Source organism: Nicotiana sylvestris, chromosome 10 (genome assembly GCF_000393655.2).
Source record: "Nicotiana sylvestris chromosome 10, ASM39365v2, whole genome shotgun sequence".
Lineage (NCBI taxonomy): Eukaryota > Viridiplantae > Streptophyta > Magnoliopsida > Solanales > Solanaceae > Nicotiana > Nicotiana sylvestris.
This window is the reverse complement of record NC_091066.1, coordinates 143,632,655-143,651,264: the sequence shown is the minus strand read 5'-3', so window position 1 is coordinate 143,651,264 and position 18,610 is coordinate 143,632,655. Positions and strand designations below refer to the sequence as shown.

General features: G+C 33.9%; 1 protein-coding gene across 1 annotated transcript; it reads right to left on the bottom strand.

The window, feature by feature from the left end:
- Positions 1-256: 256 nt before the first annotated feature.
- On the bottom strand, positions 257-5,385 carry LOC104215776 (uncharacterized). Its single transcript, XM_009765670.2, has 5 exons — positions 5,127-5,385; positions 4,120-4,406; positions 3,703-3,791; positions 2,206-2,319; positions 257-708 (listed from the first exon to the last, which is right to left on the bottom strand). Exons 2-5 carry the CDS (start codon positions 4,316-4,318, stop codon positions 499-501), a joined length of 612 nt encoding a protein of 203 aa, XP_009763972.1. The 5' UTR covers positions 4,319-4,406; positions 5,127-5,385; the 3' UTR covers positions 257-498.
- Between the last annotated feature and the right edge of the window lie 13,225 nt (positions 5,386-18,610).

Below are 18,610 nucleotides of genomic sequence, written 5' to 3'. Positions count from 1 at the left end.
TTCTGTAGTATTAGATATTAGAATTTAGTATTAGTGGAGGTCTCGATGCTTTTAGTTTTGCTGTTTAAACCTTTCCGCAAAACATTCGTCTATATGAGAGAGTTAACTTAGTTGCATCTTCTTATTATTATCATTGCTAAATTCATGCTTTTTCCTTCGTTGTGGTTTCACCTCTGGTGTTATTTTTAGCCACATGTTGTATAGTTTTTTCAACTGCTAACAACAAACTGTAAGACGAAGATTGATTATTTAATCATTTACTAGACAAATCATTTAATTAATTGAAAAAAGTAGAAATTCGACAATCATTTATGACAAAGTTTACTGCCTAATTAAAGGGCTATTGTACGTGTTACGTACATCATTGTGTGTGTCCGCCTGGACTAGGGGAGGACAAAACACACAGAGCACTATTATATCATTGGTTTGGCAATTAAGTTGATAGTTATTTGTATAGAACATAGTGAGGGACTACAATAATGTTGCTGTAGTAGTGCTTTAATTCCTTCTACCTCTGTTACGCCTAGTAGCTACTTTCATCCACCCGTCCTCGTCCACTTCAGCTGGCTGCTTCATCGCAGGCTCATCAACTACAATACCCTGGCCCAAATTTGACTGTGTTCCCACATAATCAATTGCCATATCTGATGAATTGCTACCCAAGTTCTCATTGCCGTCATCACTACTGTCGTCGTCATCACTAGCATCCTGGAAAGTTTTGCAAAAGTAAGCAATAAAACAAATTATCACTGGACAACATTCTCCAATTACAAAAAAGATGCATCACGGGGGGAGGGGGGGTGCAAAATTCAAGAGCAATAGTTTCAATTTACGGCACTTTTCCCTTGGGGTTTATATTAGTCAATATATCAACAGCATCAACCTGGGGAATTTAACGGTTTGGGGCTGCTAAAAATAATAGAAGTTCAAGATATTTTATAGAATTCCTCAAGAATCACTTAAGTAGAATTCATGAACAAGGCCATCAGGGAAAAACTCTCGACTAATAAAATAATAAGTAGAAATATTACAATAAAGTTTCAATGCAACAAGTAGTTCAAACACAAACTATGAACAGACTAGAGCATGCATCATTTCCAATCCTTTTAATTGCTCACAGCGGTGGCTTAACCAACGATACTTCAAAGGAAAATGGACATGTATTTGCTGGCTGGTGAAAGAAACCAAAGATTTTTTTGATCAAGAATATAATATTGACAAACCGAGTGAAAAAATCAAAGACACTTCGAAGGGAAAAGGGAGACTGTCCTTAACTTAAATGCAGATGTTCATACTTGCTTATTTTGTGGTGCAAAAGGCTAATGTATATGATGTAGACACAGCTACAATTTCTCAGCTCCTTATCCTGAATAAGATAAGGAATTGAGTTTTTGCCTCTTTTGTACAGTACACATTCAGAATCTTCCTACTGTTGCTTTACATTTAGTGAACAAAATGATTAACTCACTTATCAAAAAGAACTCATATAGTGAACCCTAACTAATTTAGGATTGAAGAGTGGTTGATTAATTGATATACTAGCACGTTTCAGTAACATGCACCTCCCACCAACCATTTTCAGCTAGGAAAATGGGGGAATCCAGCTTTATGCTTTTTTTTTGGAAACTTCCAGGAAAACCGCAACAGCTACAGCCTCTGCCCTTCGGGTGAGCACTCTGGATAAATCCCCCACTGTGTAATAGCCTGCAAACCACACAAGGAATGTAAACCGCACTACGCAAGCCCTGTGCGACACACTCAACCCATAAGGCATTGAGGGGGATCGATCCCAGGTCATTTGTATGGATGACCACCCTCCAAACCAATTCAGCATCTCCGAAGGGATAATCCAGCTTTATGCTTGTTATCTTATAAGAGGTTGAATATATTAGGTCTTCTCATTCTTCTCAAGTTCCTATTTCCTTGGAACAATTAGCAAAAGTACACCATGTATAATTACCTTCATCTCATACAGTTACCATTATCCAATACCTGATTTACCCAAGCATCATTTGTAATAAATATGAATTAAGGCCTATATTACTTCCACACAAGTAACTCATCCAACATACTAGTTCTTCTTCATCACTTTTTGTAATGCATATGATAGGATTCATTGAAGTAGTAGGTGACTATCAACAGAAAAAATTTCTACCGATCACAGAGGGAAAAACATATACTGCCTATAACAAAAGGGATGCTTACTTGTCTGACATAAGTGGCAGGTCTCCTTCCAACATTTGTTTCTCTTAGCAGTTTGATTGAATTGAAATTGCCTTCCAGACACTCTTCATGCATAAACATCATTTTTTCTGCTACCTGAAAGAAAACATCAATATAATTTGTTAGGGAAGCATACATCATATCTGACTCCAAAGCCTTACAGAAATGCATGATTACACGAACAATAAATTTTCTAACCACTGTAAACAACATAATTTAGAAAGGGTACATTACCATTTTAGTTCTTATATTCTAAAGTTGTACTTCTCCCTAACAGGAACAGTACAACAGTTTGGTCAAAATTCAAGATAACAACAACAAAAAGAAAATAGCAAAGAAAAAACCACTGCCCGTTTCCTGATCTTCTTTGTTCGCTTGATGCTTCCTTAAACAAAGGTTAGCGGCTGGCAGCAAAGAGAATGGGACAGAAATTCTCATCCCAGAAAAATGAAGAAGAGAGAATGGGACAGAACTAAGGAGAACTGGGAAATGGCTGCCTGTAGGGAGGCGGAGTACCACAAAGGGGAGGGGGGCAAACCACAAACATCCTTCTTCAAGTTGTGGACTAACTATCAATTGATTCCCATAATTCATTTATATCTTCCAATGAGATATCCATAGCAAGTTATTACTAAGCCTTCTAAGCTTTATTATTACAGGTAGAAAAAGTTAATAACACATGATGATATTTTGTGGATGTTTATCTCGTATTTTTTATCAATTAAATGAGGTAAAGGCACTGAATTTAAGATATAGTTCTTAAGTCACCTTGATACTCCCAATTGAAATGGACAGTTTGGTTGTATGAAACAAAGCACCAGGGCAGCAATAAAGATTGGTTTTAAAGAGGATGCTGGTCATGCGATCAATTCCAAATTGAACTTATATCAGTATATACTATTAATGTAATATATTTTTTTTCACAAAACTAATCCATATTCCTAGCTTCCTGTTTTGGCCGAACACGAAATGCTAATTAGCCTTCTCTTTCAGATTCACCAAAAGAATTAAGTTTGAAAGTGTGGTCAAATGCAACATCATAACCTTCAGCATAACCAAAAGGGAAGAATAGCGTCAGAGTAAACATATTTGATTGATAACGACAAAAACCTTTACTGAGACCCCAATTTTTTTTAATTGACTTAGTGCTACAATATAAATACCAGGACAATCTGGAGAATTTACACACTTGAATCACGCCAGAAGTTAGCACACAGCATATACTTGTTGAATTATTTCAAATCGGATGAGATGTACTTCAAAGCCTGATTAAGTTTCTGGAAAATTAGAAGTGCTTGCTTTTCAAAAGAAAGCACTTAAGAGGAGTTTGTTTGAAGTTTTCCAAACACAGGCATAAAAACTGCACCACTTAATTTCATTGTCTATGAAATCATTCCCACGAATATTTTATGTAGCCCTAACACAGCAAACAAAGATGATAGAGAATTAGGGATGACAGGGCAAGGAGTGGCACCATACCTCCTCGAGACTGCCATCATTGACTTCAGTATTTAGAGACAACATGAACTCATCTAGAATCTCCTCTATATCATCCATATATACTTTTTCTGCATAATGAAAAACAATGACGGACCCACAAAAACAATAAAAACAAATTTTTAATCAAATACAATAAAATAAGTAGAAAACAAAGGGATATTAGCAGCTGGGAATGGCTTAAATATGTAACTCGCTCCATTTCAATTGAGGTATTGCTTCTCTTTTTAGTTTGATTCAAAAAAGTTGCCTCTTTTAATATTTAGTAAGTTTTAAATTTCAACATTTCCATTTTACACTTGATGAAAATGTGAATAACATGTCATGTTTAAAAACCGCAAGATAAAACTAAAACACATAAATTGAAACAGAGGGAATATTAATCATATGCAGAATTACCTTTGGAATTTGTGAAGGCGGAAAATATGTCGAGATTGAGCTGACTGGACTTTTCACGAGAGTTGCGGCCACCCCAGTCGTTCTCGGTAGCCATCTGAAGGGCAGTCCATCTACCTAGCACCAACCCGATGCCTTCCTGTAACTGTGCAGCCGCCTCAACCGTCAGCTGAGCTGGTGCGGCGTTGTTGTCGTTGCCCATTCTGAACCAAAAAACAGCACAGAGGCAAGGGCGGCTCTAGGATAAGGCAAGTCTTGCCTTAGGCCCCCAAATATTTAAGGCCCAAAAACTGTATAGTATAGTACTACTATGTCAGTATATAATATATGTAATTTATATTTATACAATTTATAATAAAATATTTTAAATTTAATATTTTATTTAAATTTGATCGAGGTAGGATTTAATGAGTTAATAGAATAAAATTTTCTCTCACTAAATTAAATGATATATTTACCTTCTCATCAATTCTATTTTTATTTCTTTCTTTTTTCATATTTTTTTACTATTTTGCTATCTAATTTCAACTGAAATTCTCTAAATTAGCTATTCATTTTTGTCACATTTAATTGAACCACACATCAGAAAGCAAGTTCTTTTGTGTCTCGTCTTTTTTAATTAAGAAATTTCCGAGACAAGTGTCGTAAGGTTCAAAACACGATGGATAATAGGCTCAACCATTTTACCATTTTTACTTAATGCTATATATTGTATAGGGGAGAGTAGGGGTGGGCGTCCGGTACTTCGATACGGTATTTATGAATTACGGTTCAGTACTTCGGTATTCGATATATCAATTGTGCATACCAAATACCGTACCTAATAAGGAAAATTCTAATTTGATTGCCAATTCCAGTTTAATCAATGACATGTATCAATACATACCAAGGTTGTAAGCAACAAGAACAAAAAATTACAAACGGCTCAGTTAAAAAGCAACTTAACTCAGAAATGTGATTATAGCTCGCATGAATGAAGATCAACAATGAAGAATGGAGAAGTTATGAACCTGAATGAAGGTCAACAATGAGCAAACAAGCAATCGCCGAGGAGAGGAGTCGCCGTCACCGAGGTCGTGAAGCTATTGTAGTCGTGAGTCGTAACTCGTGAATCCGCCGCAGCAACCGAGCAAAGTTTGAAATTTTTGAACTAGGTTAGGAAATAGAAAGGGAAAGGGATTTTGTGATACTGCCCGCAGGCGTAGGCGTAGCTTTTCCTTTTCTTGTCTGCTTTTAAGTGACCAAGCCCAACGCATCTCCGACCTTCTCATTTTTTGTCCGAAAACAGGGATTTCCCGTTTTGGAGACAACTTACTCTAACAATTTTTCATTTTTTTTTCCAAACTTTTTTATATTCTTCTAATTCTTCTATATTATATTATTATCTTTCATTTTCTTAATTTTCATTAAACAATTCCATCTTTTATTTTTATTAATTTGTAATTTCCATAATTAAAATAATTCCATAAAATTTTAAATAATATAATTTGTAAACAATTATTATAGATTAACTATTCAAATAAAAGTGAAATCATTGCGATACAAGATTAATTAAATACATATTACATAACGATAAAATTCATTCGAAATACTAGATAAATATTCAACTTCAACCTCTAGTATTCTCCCATAAATGATCTATTAATGCATTACGAAGTGCAAAATGAGCATCTTTGTCCTTAATTCTTCTATGTCGAAATAAAAATTCTTGAAATCGTTGATTTTCATCTACTGCCATTTCTACATAAAAATAATAAATGCACGAAAATTAATTTATCAAATTATACACCAAAGTTAAGATATAATATTAATATTATAAAGACATTACATAAACATAATTAGGTATATATAAAGAGATAAATTAAAAGATTAGATAATAAAATAATAATAAAAAGTGATGTATAGTAATGGGGGAGATGAATAGTGTACCCCCATATTTGAGGGAACACTATTCATCCCCATTTTGGGGACAAAAATAGGGGAGGATTGGAGCTAAATTCCCCTAAATATTTCCCTCATTACGAGGGATGGGGGCAAGGTTGGAGATGACCTAAGGGTGAGAGACTAGGGAATTAGGGGTTTTGAACTTTTGTGGGGTGGGCTTAAGGTTATTGGGCTTTATAAAACAGTTGGGGTTGGACTAAAATATTTTGTTATTTCGATATACCGAAATATCAAAAACGCAATTTATCGTATACCGTACTGAACTACCGATAAAACCAAAATCGAAATATCAAACTAATTTGGTTCAGTTCGGAATTTAATTTTTTGGATTTTATGCCCACCCCTAGGGGAGAGTTCAACGCCATATAACGTGTGTCTAACTCACACATTATACATTGCACTTTCGCCACTACATTAAAGCCGTATAGACTTTTTTCGTTGCAATATTATACAGTAGATTTTATGAAAGAAATTTCAGGGAATTTTTATATTTTTTAGTTTTAAGCCACTAGTTCCATTAAGCCGTCCTGATTAATGATTAACATATATTTATAGAGTTGTTCAACCAGCTTCATTCATATTTGGTAACTAAAATAACACATCCTTTGATTGTTGTCTTATCTTAATTGAAAATCTATAGAATTTGATTAAGAATGTCAGGGGTGGATATGTGTCTCAAGTAGGAGACTAGTAAAGCTTTGATTTAGGTCCCCGAAAATTTTTAATAATGAATTTTATGATTTTATTTCAAGTTAGACAATATTAAAGTCTGCAAATAAAAAGAAGTATAGAAAAACTTGGATGAAAGAAAAAAAGATTGTCTACTCTTTAACACTAAAAAATATTTTAGAACTTTGAATTAAATTACTTAAATCTTTATATTAGTAAATATATTTTTTTAACAACACTATCAAAGAAGGTTAAATATTTGAGCTTGCCACCCGCAACTATAACTAGATAAAGGTGACATGGCCGGTAGATCTTTTTGAAAGTTTTTCTCGGGTGTAATTCAAGTTGCAATTTATCTTGAACCTTCAACTTTTCCTTTTCTTTGTGCTTTTTATTTCTTTTTATCCGAGTCATTTATCTTTTCGGCTACCTCCCAATTTTTCATTTGTCGTCTTGTTATTTATTATATTTTTCTTTCCTCTATTCTATTATTTATATGTGGTCTCTAGCACGAACACTCAAAAAAGAGACTCCAAAAAATTAAAATTCTATTAAAAAAAACATTCCTCTTAATCTCAAATCCATGAGTTTTCTTCTTTCAAATCTAAGAAACTTGAGTCTTGATGGAAATTTTGGATTGAGATTAAATTCATTTTTTCATCTTTTTTTTTGTTAAATCATAACAATTTGTGTTATGTTATAAAATAAAGATTTTAAAGTAAAGAAATCGAAGACAAGTAGAGAGAGAGATTTATTATTCAACTTTAAATTCATGTACATAATAAACTGAAATCTCCTCTATTTATAGAAAAAAGGAAGTTGATACTATAAGTTGCTTGTAAGCTGCTACTGTAAGCTGCTTGTAAGCTGCTACTGCAAGATGTTGTGTAAGCTGCTACTGCAACCTGTTGTGTAAGCTTCTTGTAAGTTGCTACTGTACCAGATATAGATAATTTTCTGCCGGGGTAATATTTATCCATAACGGAGTACCGAAATGATAAGCTTCTTCAAGAAGCTTATTTACAACGGAGTACTAAATGAACATCCATAAAATATATATATATAATACTCCCCCTTGGATGTTCATTAAAAAATAATATGCCTCATTAAAACCTTACTAGGAAAAACCCCATGGAAAAAAATCCTAGTGAAGGAAAAAGAGCACATATTTAGTAATACGCATTGCTAGGTGCCTCATTAAAAAACTTATAAGGAAAACCCCGTGGAAAAAAAAACCTTAGTAAGGAAAAAAGAGTGCATCGCGTATTTTACTCCCTCTGATGAAAACTTTGTTTCAAATATTCGAGTCTCCGCATTCTAATCTTGTATACCATCTTCTCAAAAGTTGAATTTGTAGAGAATATTATCCACCACTATTTCAGATCAATTTAAATTAATCTCATCAAACCAAGAAGCTGCTACAAGTCATTTCATTGAGTTGCTTGCAACCTACCTGCATCAGCTGCTTGTAGAAAACTTTAATGGAGTACTAAATGGATAATCTTCTTCAGAAAGATTATCTACATCGAAGTAATAAATGGGAATCCACAAAAATATTTTCAAAACACTCCTCTTTGGATGTTCATTATTATGTGCCTCGTTAAAACCTTACAGAAAAAATCCAATGGAAAAAAACCCGAGCAAGGGAAAAAGAGTACAGTGCAGAGACTTGGGTATATCTGGACCAAGGAGTTCATCATTCTCTTCTGGAGGTAAGAATGGATCCTTAATTCGTGTAGGAGAAGAACTATATATTGCTAGTAAATTAACAGAAAATGCTATGTCAGGCCTTGTAGCATTAGCAAGATACATTAGTGCACCAATTGCACTGAGATTTGATACTTCGGGACCAAGGAGTTCCTCATCCTCTTCTGGAGGTCGGAACAAATCATTATCCACTTCAAGTGATCGAACAACTATTGGTGTACTCAATGAGTGCGCTTTGTCCATGTAAAAGCTTTTTAAAACCCTTGCTGTATAGGCAAATTGATGGATAAAAATCTCGTTTGTTAAATGTTTAATTTGCAGACCAAGACAAAGTTTTGTCTTCCCAAGATCTTTCATCTCAAATTCATTCTTAAGATATTCAATTGCCTTTTGGAGCTCTTCTGGAGTTCCAACAAGATTTATGCATCAACATAAACAGCAAGTATAACAAATTCTGAATCCATTTTTTTTATAAAAATATATGGACAAATAACATCATTTATGTAACTTTCTTTTAGCAAATATTCATTGAGGCGATAATACCACATATGCACAGATTGCTTTAAACCATACAAAGATCTTTGTAATCTGATTGAGTACATTTTCTGAGACTTTGAATATGCTTCAGGCATTTTAAATTATTCAGGGATCTTTATAGAGATTTAATCAAATGAGTCACATAGGTTATGACTCGCATTTAAATGGCATGGCATCTTCAGGTGTCTGGACTACTAGTCTGATCCTCACAATATTTCACAGTATTGTGCACTATATTGTATCAAATATATCGTCGATGATCATTTTGTATCGGTTCGCAAGAGACATAACTTGTTGAGATCTCGTCACTTTCTTTATATTCTGGTACCTGAACTTCTTCTGGAGTTTCATGAAATGTTATATTGTGGGCTTTTCTAGAGCTCATTTTCTCCTCATTATGATCATTTGATCATTAGCTCCTTATCATTTTTCAAGGATTGTTACCTTTGGAACTGATTGGTCTACCACGCTTCATGCGTACAGTAAACTCTATCTTTCAGGGACTTTAAATTTTTAATAGGAACATTTTGCAGCTGAAATATGATATTTGATTTTGGATCAACAAATGCTTCTGGCATTTGACTTGAATTATCTTCTAAGTGAGGATCATATTAATGATAATTCGATTCATGTAGCATATTTTTCAGCTGTTTATTCCATCCCCCAAATATTAGAAAACTAACATATATTCCCAATCTTCTTTAGAAAACATATCTTTGTGCATTGTGGTAGAGAAATTTATCATATACCACACATCAAAAGATAGTAAAAATATTTAGTTTCTGATCCTAAACCAATTGTGAGGAGAGGACTTATCATATATTGCTGGCTGATGCATACAAGTGCTGCTATATGCAATTTAGAAAATCTTAGACTAACAGATGAAGCTTTGTTCTCATAAGCAATGGTTTAGCCATTAATAGGAGGTATTCAATGCTAAACCAGCTTGAATGTAAACCGGCATTATCAAGATAAACTATTTTGATTTCATAATCTGAAAGTTTTGCTCTTAGTTGAGAAAAGCAATTTCAAATGTCAAACTGCAGGTTGACAATGAACACACATGTAACCATCTTATATATGCATCTATAAGTGGTTTACATGATAGGTGAATGAGCCCATATTTACCTTTTATATATTCCAGAATTAAGGGGTCTTAGTCCCAACTTTAGCTGGTATAACCAATTTGTTATGAGAACAAGCAGCACAAGAGAATTCTTCAAGAATCTTCTAGTTCTTCAGTATATGCTTATTTGAATTCTCAAATAGCTCATTTAAAAATGGCAAATAAAAACTTCAAGTTTATCATGGCATGTGCTATATCTTAGTAAACTTCTAGTTTACTATGACATAAACTTTTGCATTAGTAAATTTCTGATTTATTGTGATTGCTTTTGCATTAGTAAATTTCTGGTTTACTCTGATACATGATATAATACAAAATTGAAGATTTTCAATCTTCCAATCATTTGTAGTCTCAATATAATAGTCATTTGTATTAGTATACTTCAGGTTTACTACAACATATGTTTTGACCATAATCATATAATATGAATGACATATTTGTATACAAACTCTTCGAGAGCCTTCATTTATTATCCACAATTTAATATTTATTAGCCACGACTGGTGTCATGTGTCTTCTAGACAAACAGTTAGCTCTTTAAGAGTTGTTGATATATTTTGTACTATCAAATATTGCTCAGACACTTCTGTTATCATGAGAGAAAATCATAATAAAATGAACATTATAAAGACAGTTCTAAATTTATAAATGTAAGAAATTAAGAATTTCAGTATTTTTACCACCAACTTTGTGACAAATATCTCTTTCAGGGAGAAACGCCATTAATATCTGAATATTTTATATCAAAGCGGTAACCACATAATCATTACATCCTTTAGGGAAAGATACATGAGTTGTTATTTCCTTCGGGGAACTCGATAACTAACCATAATATATTAATGAGGTTGTAGTACAAAGCATTCTACAAGAATGCTTTTTGCCTTAGAATGATATTTAATAAAATTATTCAAGATATTTTACGTACAATGGGTACGTGCGACAATGATCTTTATGCCACAAAAATAAATTTTATATCCTTTGTTATTCTACCGCTTCAGGAGGTGAGTTGTGGTATTTCTTCATTCACTCCAGGGAATGAAAATGTGCTTCAAAAATAACTTTGAATAGCTTATTATTTTGTTTAAGCACAGAAAGACATAGTTTCATAATATTTCCTTGCCTCAGGAGATAATTTCAATTGTGTTACTTCTTCAGGAGCAAATTTAAAATACGAAATATTGAGTATATGTTCTCTCAATCATATTACCTCTTCTGGAGGTGAATTGTAATATATCCACATCAAAGACGCGTTTATATTTACGAGATTTATTAATATTGTCACATTTACTTCAGGAATGGATTAATATTTATCAAATATTCTCATCCTTCAGGGAACAGAACATAATTATTTGAACGTGAATTAATCACACCAAATTGTGTGAAGGCTTAGAACCTCTTTTAAGATATTGCTACTTTAGGAGCAAATTGAGGCATGCAAGTAAAGTAGAGAAATTTTCTCTAACTTATCTTCAATGGTAACCATAGAAAGCCTAAATTATCACTTCTGGTGGTTATAGGCATATACCACTTCTGGTGGTTGTTGCACCCCCTTTTTCCCTCTTATGCAATCGGGAGATCGGGTTTATGACATTTCGGGTGTAGGACAACTTGTTCCTTTTGGGAACTGGGTTTTGCATTTGAAGAGTCGACACCTAATGATTTAAGGTACATTGGGACACCTATAAGGGTTCACTTCTAAGTTCGTTTGATAACCAGAGATGGGGTAAGGGCTTGAAATTATCCTAAGGGGAAGGTGTTAGACACCCTTCAAGATCCACTAGTGTGGTTCCTGACCAGTCAGTTTTATGAATTTGTGCAATTTAGAAAATAGACAAGTATATGCTCAAATAGTAGGGTTTTAAATTTAAACACATAAAAGAAAAATTAAAAGACGAGTTTTGAAAAGAAGTTTGCAAATAAAGGTCAAGGGTGTCCTAGGTTTATATTTAATATGGATCACATTAATGTGATACCCAGTCTAACACTCCTCAAAAGAGGAGATACACGTGGTATTAATGCACCAATCATCATTTCCATATCTACCCTTCCCACCCGTTAAGGTATTAAAGCGCAGAATGGTCTCGACCTCTATTGCATGCTACTACTCGTCCCTTCCTATCAACCCCGGAGGAGTTTAGGACTACTATTTCTAAAGGGGAGGGATATTAGGCTGATTTTAGGTTTTAAAGGTGAAAAAGCTAAGGCGACATACAAAACATATAGGGGTTGCACGTTAGGAGAAACATGTAACAAATAAGAGGCTCATGTATACCTCCTCAAACAAAGCACATAAATAGCATGACTTAAACATATATCTAAACTCTGAATTTAACATACTAAGGTAAGGGAAGTTTCAATTGTTGAGGCAGACCAGTTTATTACATAACTCAGATAAGAAGTCCGAATCAGGCCTGCCTGCTGGTTGTAACAATTGCTAACTAACAAAAGGCAGATTCAAGTTTATTGTTATTACCACCTAAGGCTCACCTAAGTGTTTGGGTGAGGTCCTATAGACTTGATATCTGGTTGGTTCAGAATATTGCAAAGCAGTTCAATTTTAAAACAATGATTTGAGATCCTACAGGCATGCTCTCTAAACTATATTAGTAAGAAATGAGAGAGTTGTTTAAAATCTAGTTAAGAATAGTATGAATGGGACTTATTTTAGACTAGACTGATTTCAGATCATGTAGGCATGATATCTATTATTGCTGATTTCATTCCTATAGACATGATACCTAGTTGAACGTGTAATGAAACAGGCAGAATTTACTCACAATTCCTATAGGCATGATTTCTATAAAAGATACTGATTTTAAACTACTGGACATGAAGCCCGATTATAACTAGTTAGATCCTAAGAACATGGTGTCTAAACGTGGTAATGCAGAATTTAAGAAAAAGTCCTATAGATAGGTTCTCTAGATGCAAATTTAAGTATGCAGAATTTAAATCTTATAGGCATATTTCCTAGATGTAGAATATGCAGAATTTTAGTGAAAACAGATCTTATAGACATAGTATCTAAATGCAGAGTTAAACATGCAGAATTTAAAGCAACAAATCTTATAGACATGATTTCTACCCTTAAGCATGCATAATTACCCAGCCCTTTTCACTAGCCAACCCCAGCGTTTATTACAAATTATTACAACTGAATAATGAATCACATCAAGGAAGTATAAAAGAAAAGTTACAACCAGAGGAAGTATGATTCTTGACTTCCTCTCTGAGTTATGGAATAAACCACCTCAAATGCCATTGTTTCAAAGCCTTTCCCAGACTTGAGTGTGTCAAAATTCCCTAAGGGTCGCAAGGGGACCCCGAGCAGTGCTCACACCCAAGTTGCATAATCAGATAGAGATGAGTGCAGTGTGGAAGGGCTAGCCCTCATGTGTCCAAGTTCAGAGGGAGCTCCTGGGTCCCAAGGCAAGGCTCACATAAGAGGGGCAGAACCTAAGTCTAAGAGTATAGTGAAAGTGCATGAGCAGAGAGTTGTTTAAGAACTGGGTTGAGAATAGTAAGGGGCAAGGGTAGTTTGGAAAACAGTAGAAGTAAAACTAAAATTATATAGCATCAGTAATTGCACAAAGGGGGCAGGGGTTTGGGAGTACATTGCAAGTGGTATATGACCCTAAGAGGGGTCAAAATCTGGACATGCACAACAATAAGTGATGCTGGCATGCCCATAAACCAGCCAGAGGACACACACATAAAGAGGATATGAAGTATTTGATCAGGGAGGGTCAGGTTTGGGTCATGCACAACAATGTCTAATGCTGACATGCCCTCAAACCAACCAAGGAATACAAGCACATATGAGATATGAGGTTTGGGGTTCATAGAGTTCAAACATAAGGGAAACATGAATTCAGAAAAAGGAAGGGACAAATTACAACATGCTTAATAATGAAACTTGATTAAAATACAAACATAAATAAGCAAGAGTGAAGGAAGTAGCAAAGAAAGCATGTTGTTGTTGATGCTGGAAAATTAATTAGAACATACCAGTAAAGAAGCAAATGCAAAAAGAAAGAAAAAGTAAGCAAGTTTCCCACAGCCTAGCCTTGGCTTTCAGTCGGCTAGATAAAGCAGCAACACAAGTAGCAACAGAGAAAGAGAGAGAGTTTGAGTGAAGTGTGTGTTCTGAACTCGAGTGGTTCCTCCTTTTTTTTTGAAAGAAGAGGGGTGCAGGGTAATTATAGTTTTGAAAACATGTGAGAAATAAGGTAATAAGTAAAGTTTCAATACAAATATGGAACAATCAGAATCAATTAACCAAGTGATTCCCCTTTAATTAGGGAATCCTTGTTTAACGGTAGTGACAGGTTTAAAATAAGGAAAGGAAATCCGTTTGTAAGCAGACTGATTGTTGCCATAAAAGGAGCAGTAAAACTACTGAGTAAGTAATCAAGTCTAAGTGCAGAAATATACTTATTCTGGAAAAAGATTCAGTAAGGCAAAATAAGGAAAGGAATCAATTAACTTTAACAGGCGAGTGCAATTAGAGCTCATAAGAGAAATGTTTTGAATTCAGTCACACGATTGAAGGTCAATCAAAGAAGGAACCTCAGCATATAAATAGAGTGAACAAAGCAGACATGCGAGGCCAAACCCATTGGCAAAAGAAACAACATACAGAAATAGGCATAAGGTTCAGTAGTAAAGCAGACATTCGAAGCATAGTAATCAAGTAGGTCAAGTCACATTGAATTGATAGTGGAGAAAACAAAGTATCAGAAACATGCGAAGGTATCACAGTAGAAGACGAGAATTTTTTTTTGAAAAGTTAGGGTTTCAAGCATAGTTGAGTTTTAAAGATAATAAAAACCCAGAATCAGAGGAATCACATAAAGAAAAAGGGGTTCTGAAACAAAGAACATTAAATAGAGTCAGATATTCAAACGAACAGTTTCAGACCCAAAGACATAGATCCTTCAACAATAGTCGAGCTTAAAAGATGATAAACAAATAAATCAAACAAAACGTAACCAAACAAGCATTCATCTAACAAACAGCCAAAAGAAAATAGGGTTTTCAGCATGCTAAATCAGATAAAAGAACAACATGGGCAACACATAGCAAAATCAGAAGCATGTTAAAGTTAGAGAAGATATTTTGAAATATCTTAAGAGAAAAACCCTAATCGGAAAAATAAGGAATCGTTTCGAAAGCAAAGTTAAAGAAACTTCGAGAAAATGCTTAAAAGTTCAAAGCAAGCACAGATCTAAAGTAGATCTGAAAGAAATCGAAAGATCTTAGAGATTAGGGTTTCAGAAAACCTAGAAAAGGTGAGAAAGGCCCCTGAAAGTTACCGATCTAACCAGGAGAGTTAAGGATCTGACTTGAGCGGCCATGGCTGGCCGGAGAAAGGTCAAGGACGACCGGAGATGAGCCACGAACTGAAATCGGAGAAGGACTAGACCAAGCTCCTTCAAGGTCTGGCTTTGAAACCCTAAAAACGAATACATAGGAGCCATGGAAGGCTGGTATAGGTCTCAAATGAGCACGGAGGGCCATGGATTAGGTAGATATCAAGGTGGGGTGAGAGGGCGACGGCTAGGGTTCATGAGAGTTTCAGAGAGAAATTGAGAGAGAAACGGAGTTCAAGGGCGGCGTATTGTGTCAAATGATAGGGTTTTGGGGGCCGTTTGGGATTAAGTAAGGTAAGGGCAAACGGTGGTTGTTGATCTAAATGATCAACGACTGGGATTTAAAAGGTTAGGTAGGGATCCAGGTATGGGTCGGTTTAATTGGGTTGGGGGTTAGGTATGAGTAGGAATTGGGCTGGGGTAATTGGGTTTAAATTGGGGTAGAATTAGGCTACAATTGAAATGAAATCTGGCTAGATTTTAAATAGCCATTTCCCCCATTTATTTTATAAAAAATAGTAAATTAATTCGTAAAAAAAATTAAAAGTACTAAAATGATTTGTAACACATAATTATCAATTAAAAAAATACTGGACTTAATTTTATAAATATAAACGCAATTAAATCTTAAAAGAGGCTAATATTGCAATTATATGCAATTTAGCTTTAAAAATAATAAATAAATTTGTAAAAATATGCAAAAATTATATTAGCTATATTTTAGTATAAATATAAGAATAAAATAAATTAATCACCAAAAATGATAATTTTGAAAGTTATTATTGGGGTTTTTATGAATAAAAATGGGGGAATAAATTGGTTTAAAAATCTTTAAAATTAAGGAAAAATAACAAAACATCTGGACATACTTATATATGCAGACATATTCTATTTTGAAAGTATTTTGCATATTGAAAATATATAGAAAAAATTGGGTATCATTAGTGGTTAACAAAATTTAGTTACAATGAGATATACAAAACATAACCACTTCTGTTGGTTATATATTTCTTGCAAACTCTGCTGCAGTTTAAGTGGATCTAACAATGTTATGTACTTTATAATCCTTTATTAAGATAATTAGGATGAAGAAAATAAATACCAAAATAGGTACCAAGCAAGCGATGATAAAGATATTAAACCAAATATAAGCAAAAGACTCAAGTTACTTTACACAAATTTGGCCACTCCAGACGTAAGTGATATCCACATCTCTACCGCCAAGAAAAAAGCTCACCACCTCAAGGATATAATTTGCCTTATGATGCTCGGAATGAACAAGATCTAACCACAGATGTAATAGCGTCGCCTTACATCGAAGATGAACACTGAAATAGAAATTAAATTTGAAGTAAGTGCTCAAAATGGCAGAGTCTCGTGTTGATAACGTGTTATAAAATAAAGATTTTAAAGTAAAGAAATAGAAGACAAGTACAAAGAGAGAGAGAGAAAGAGAGATTTATTATTCAACTTCAAATTCATATACATAATGAACTGAAATCTCCTCTATTTATAGAAGAAAGGAAGCTGCTGTGTAAGCTGCTACTGCAAGCTGCTGTGTAAGTTGCTTGTAAGCTGCTACTGCAAGCTGCTGTAAAGCTGCTTGTAACTTGCTTGTAAGCTACTACTGCAAGATGTTGTGTAAGCGGCTACTGCAACCTGCTGTGTAAGCTTCTTGTAAGTTGCTACTGTACCAGATATAGATAATCTTCTGTCGGGAGTAATATTTATCCGTAACGGAGTACCGAATGATAAGCTTCTTCGGGAAGCTTATTTACAACAGAGTACTAAATGAACATCCATAATATAATATATATATTTATAACATGTTATTCTATTGTTATTAAATATAATTTAAATTTATTTACTATTAAATTATGATAAGAAGTAAGCATTGCTTAAAAAAGATATGAGATTTATGATTTTGATTTTTGGGAACTTGTAATTTATTTAATTCCATACTTATGAGGTATAATATATCTATTGAAAATATTTTTTTAATTTTCTTATTCTGGTGTGATTCCCTTAATGAAGATATTATTATAAGGTGTACATTAAATTCCCTAGTGAAAATATTTATTTTACTTGTATTGTTATATATGATAAAGGTTTGATTCTTATTTAAAATGCTAATGCTGTTTGTTTTTTGATATCTAAGATGTAATTTTAGTGTATTTACAAATAAAAAATATCTACTAAGTTGACCCGAATAAATTAAAAATAATCCGATTAACGTTTCTAACAAATTTTGTTTTAATCATTATAAGGTGTACATTAAAGAAAATTATGGTACCTGCCACCTTCAAATCCTAGATCCGTCTCATCTATTTATAACCATGCAGAGCTGATCCATTCAAAAGTAACAGGTCTTCCCCACATACACTTTGTGAAGCCAAAATTTTTACTAAAAAGTGTCAAAATATAACGAAGCAAACCCACGAAGAAGCCAAGAAAAGTCAATAAGCATAGTCAGGCTGCAAAATTAACTTGGAAAAGACACCAATAGAGCATATGGAAATTGGAAAAAGCAGCAACCCCAAAGCAAAGAGACTGAAGTGGGGATCTTATGCAACAACAATAACAGAAGAAAGCGAGCAAAGCAGGAAAATCAGAGAAGATCATTCTAATCCTTAATAAAATTTATTAGATTGTCAAGGAAACTATAAAATCACACACACATAGGCACATACACAATGATAATAAACGTGTGAATTAAGGGCATCATGTCTATTTTGTCTTTGTGTTATAACATTTATATCGTAAAGAAAAAGTAATGACTCATTCTAACCTTCGACATTAGCGGAAGAAGACTCTCTTATAATAAGAGCAGTATGTTTCCAAAATATGGGGTGACATTGAGACTTTTATTCTTTCATCTGGGCAATCGACAACCGAATTAATTTAAGGAAGGGCTACATTTTTGTCTCTAAAGTTCTTTGGTGTAACATTGCCTCTTTTTTATCGGCCGATATCCTCCTAAGTCCTATAGGTATTACGTCGTCTGAGTGTCTTTTCAGAGTTTGTATCTTCTTCATATGGATGTTTGTTTCTTGATTGAAAAACATTTCTTCACAAGCTTATTATCGAGGGTTATTTGCAAAGCAGAGACAGACTTTACATTATTTTTTCTTTCTATTAC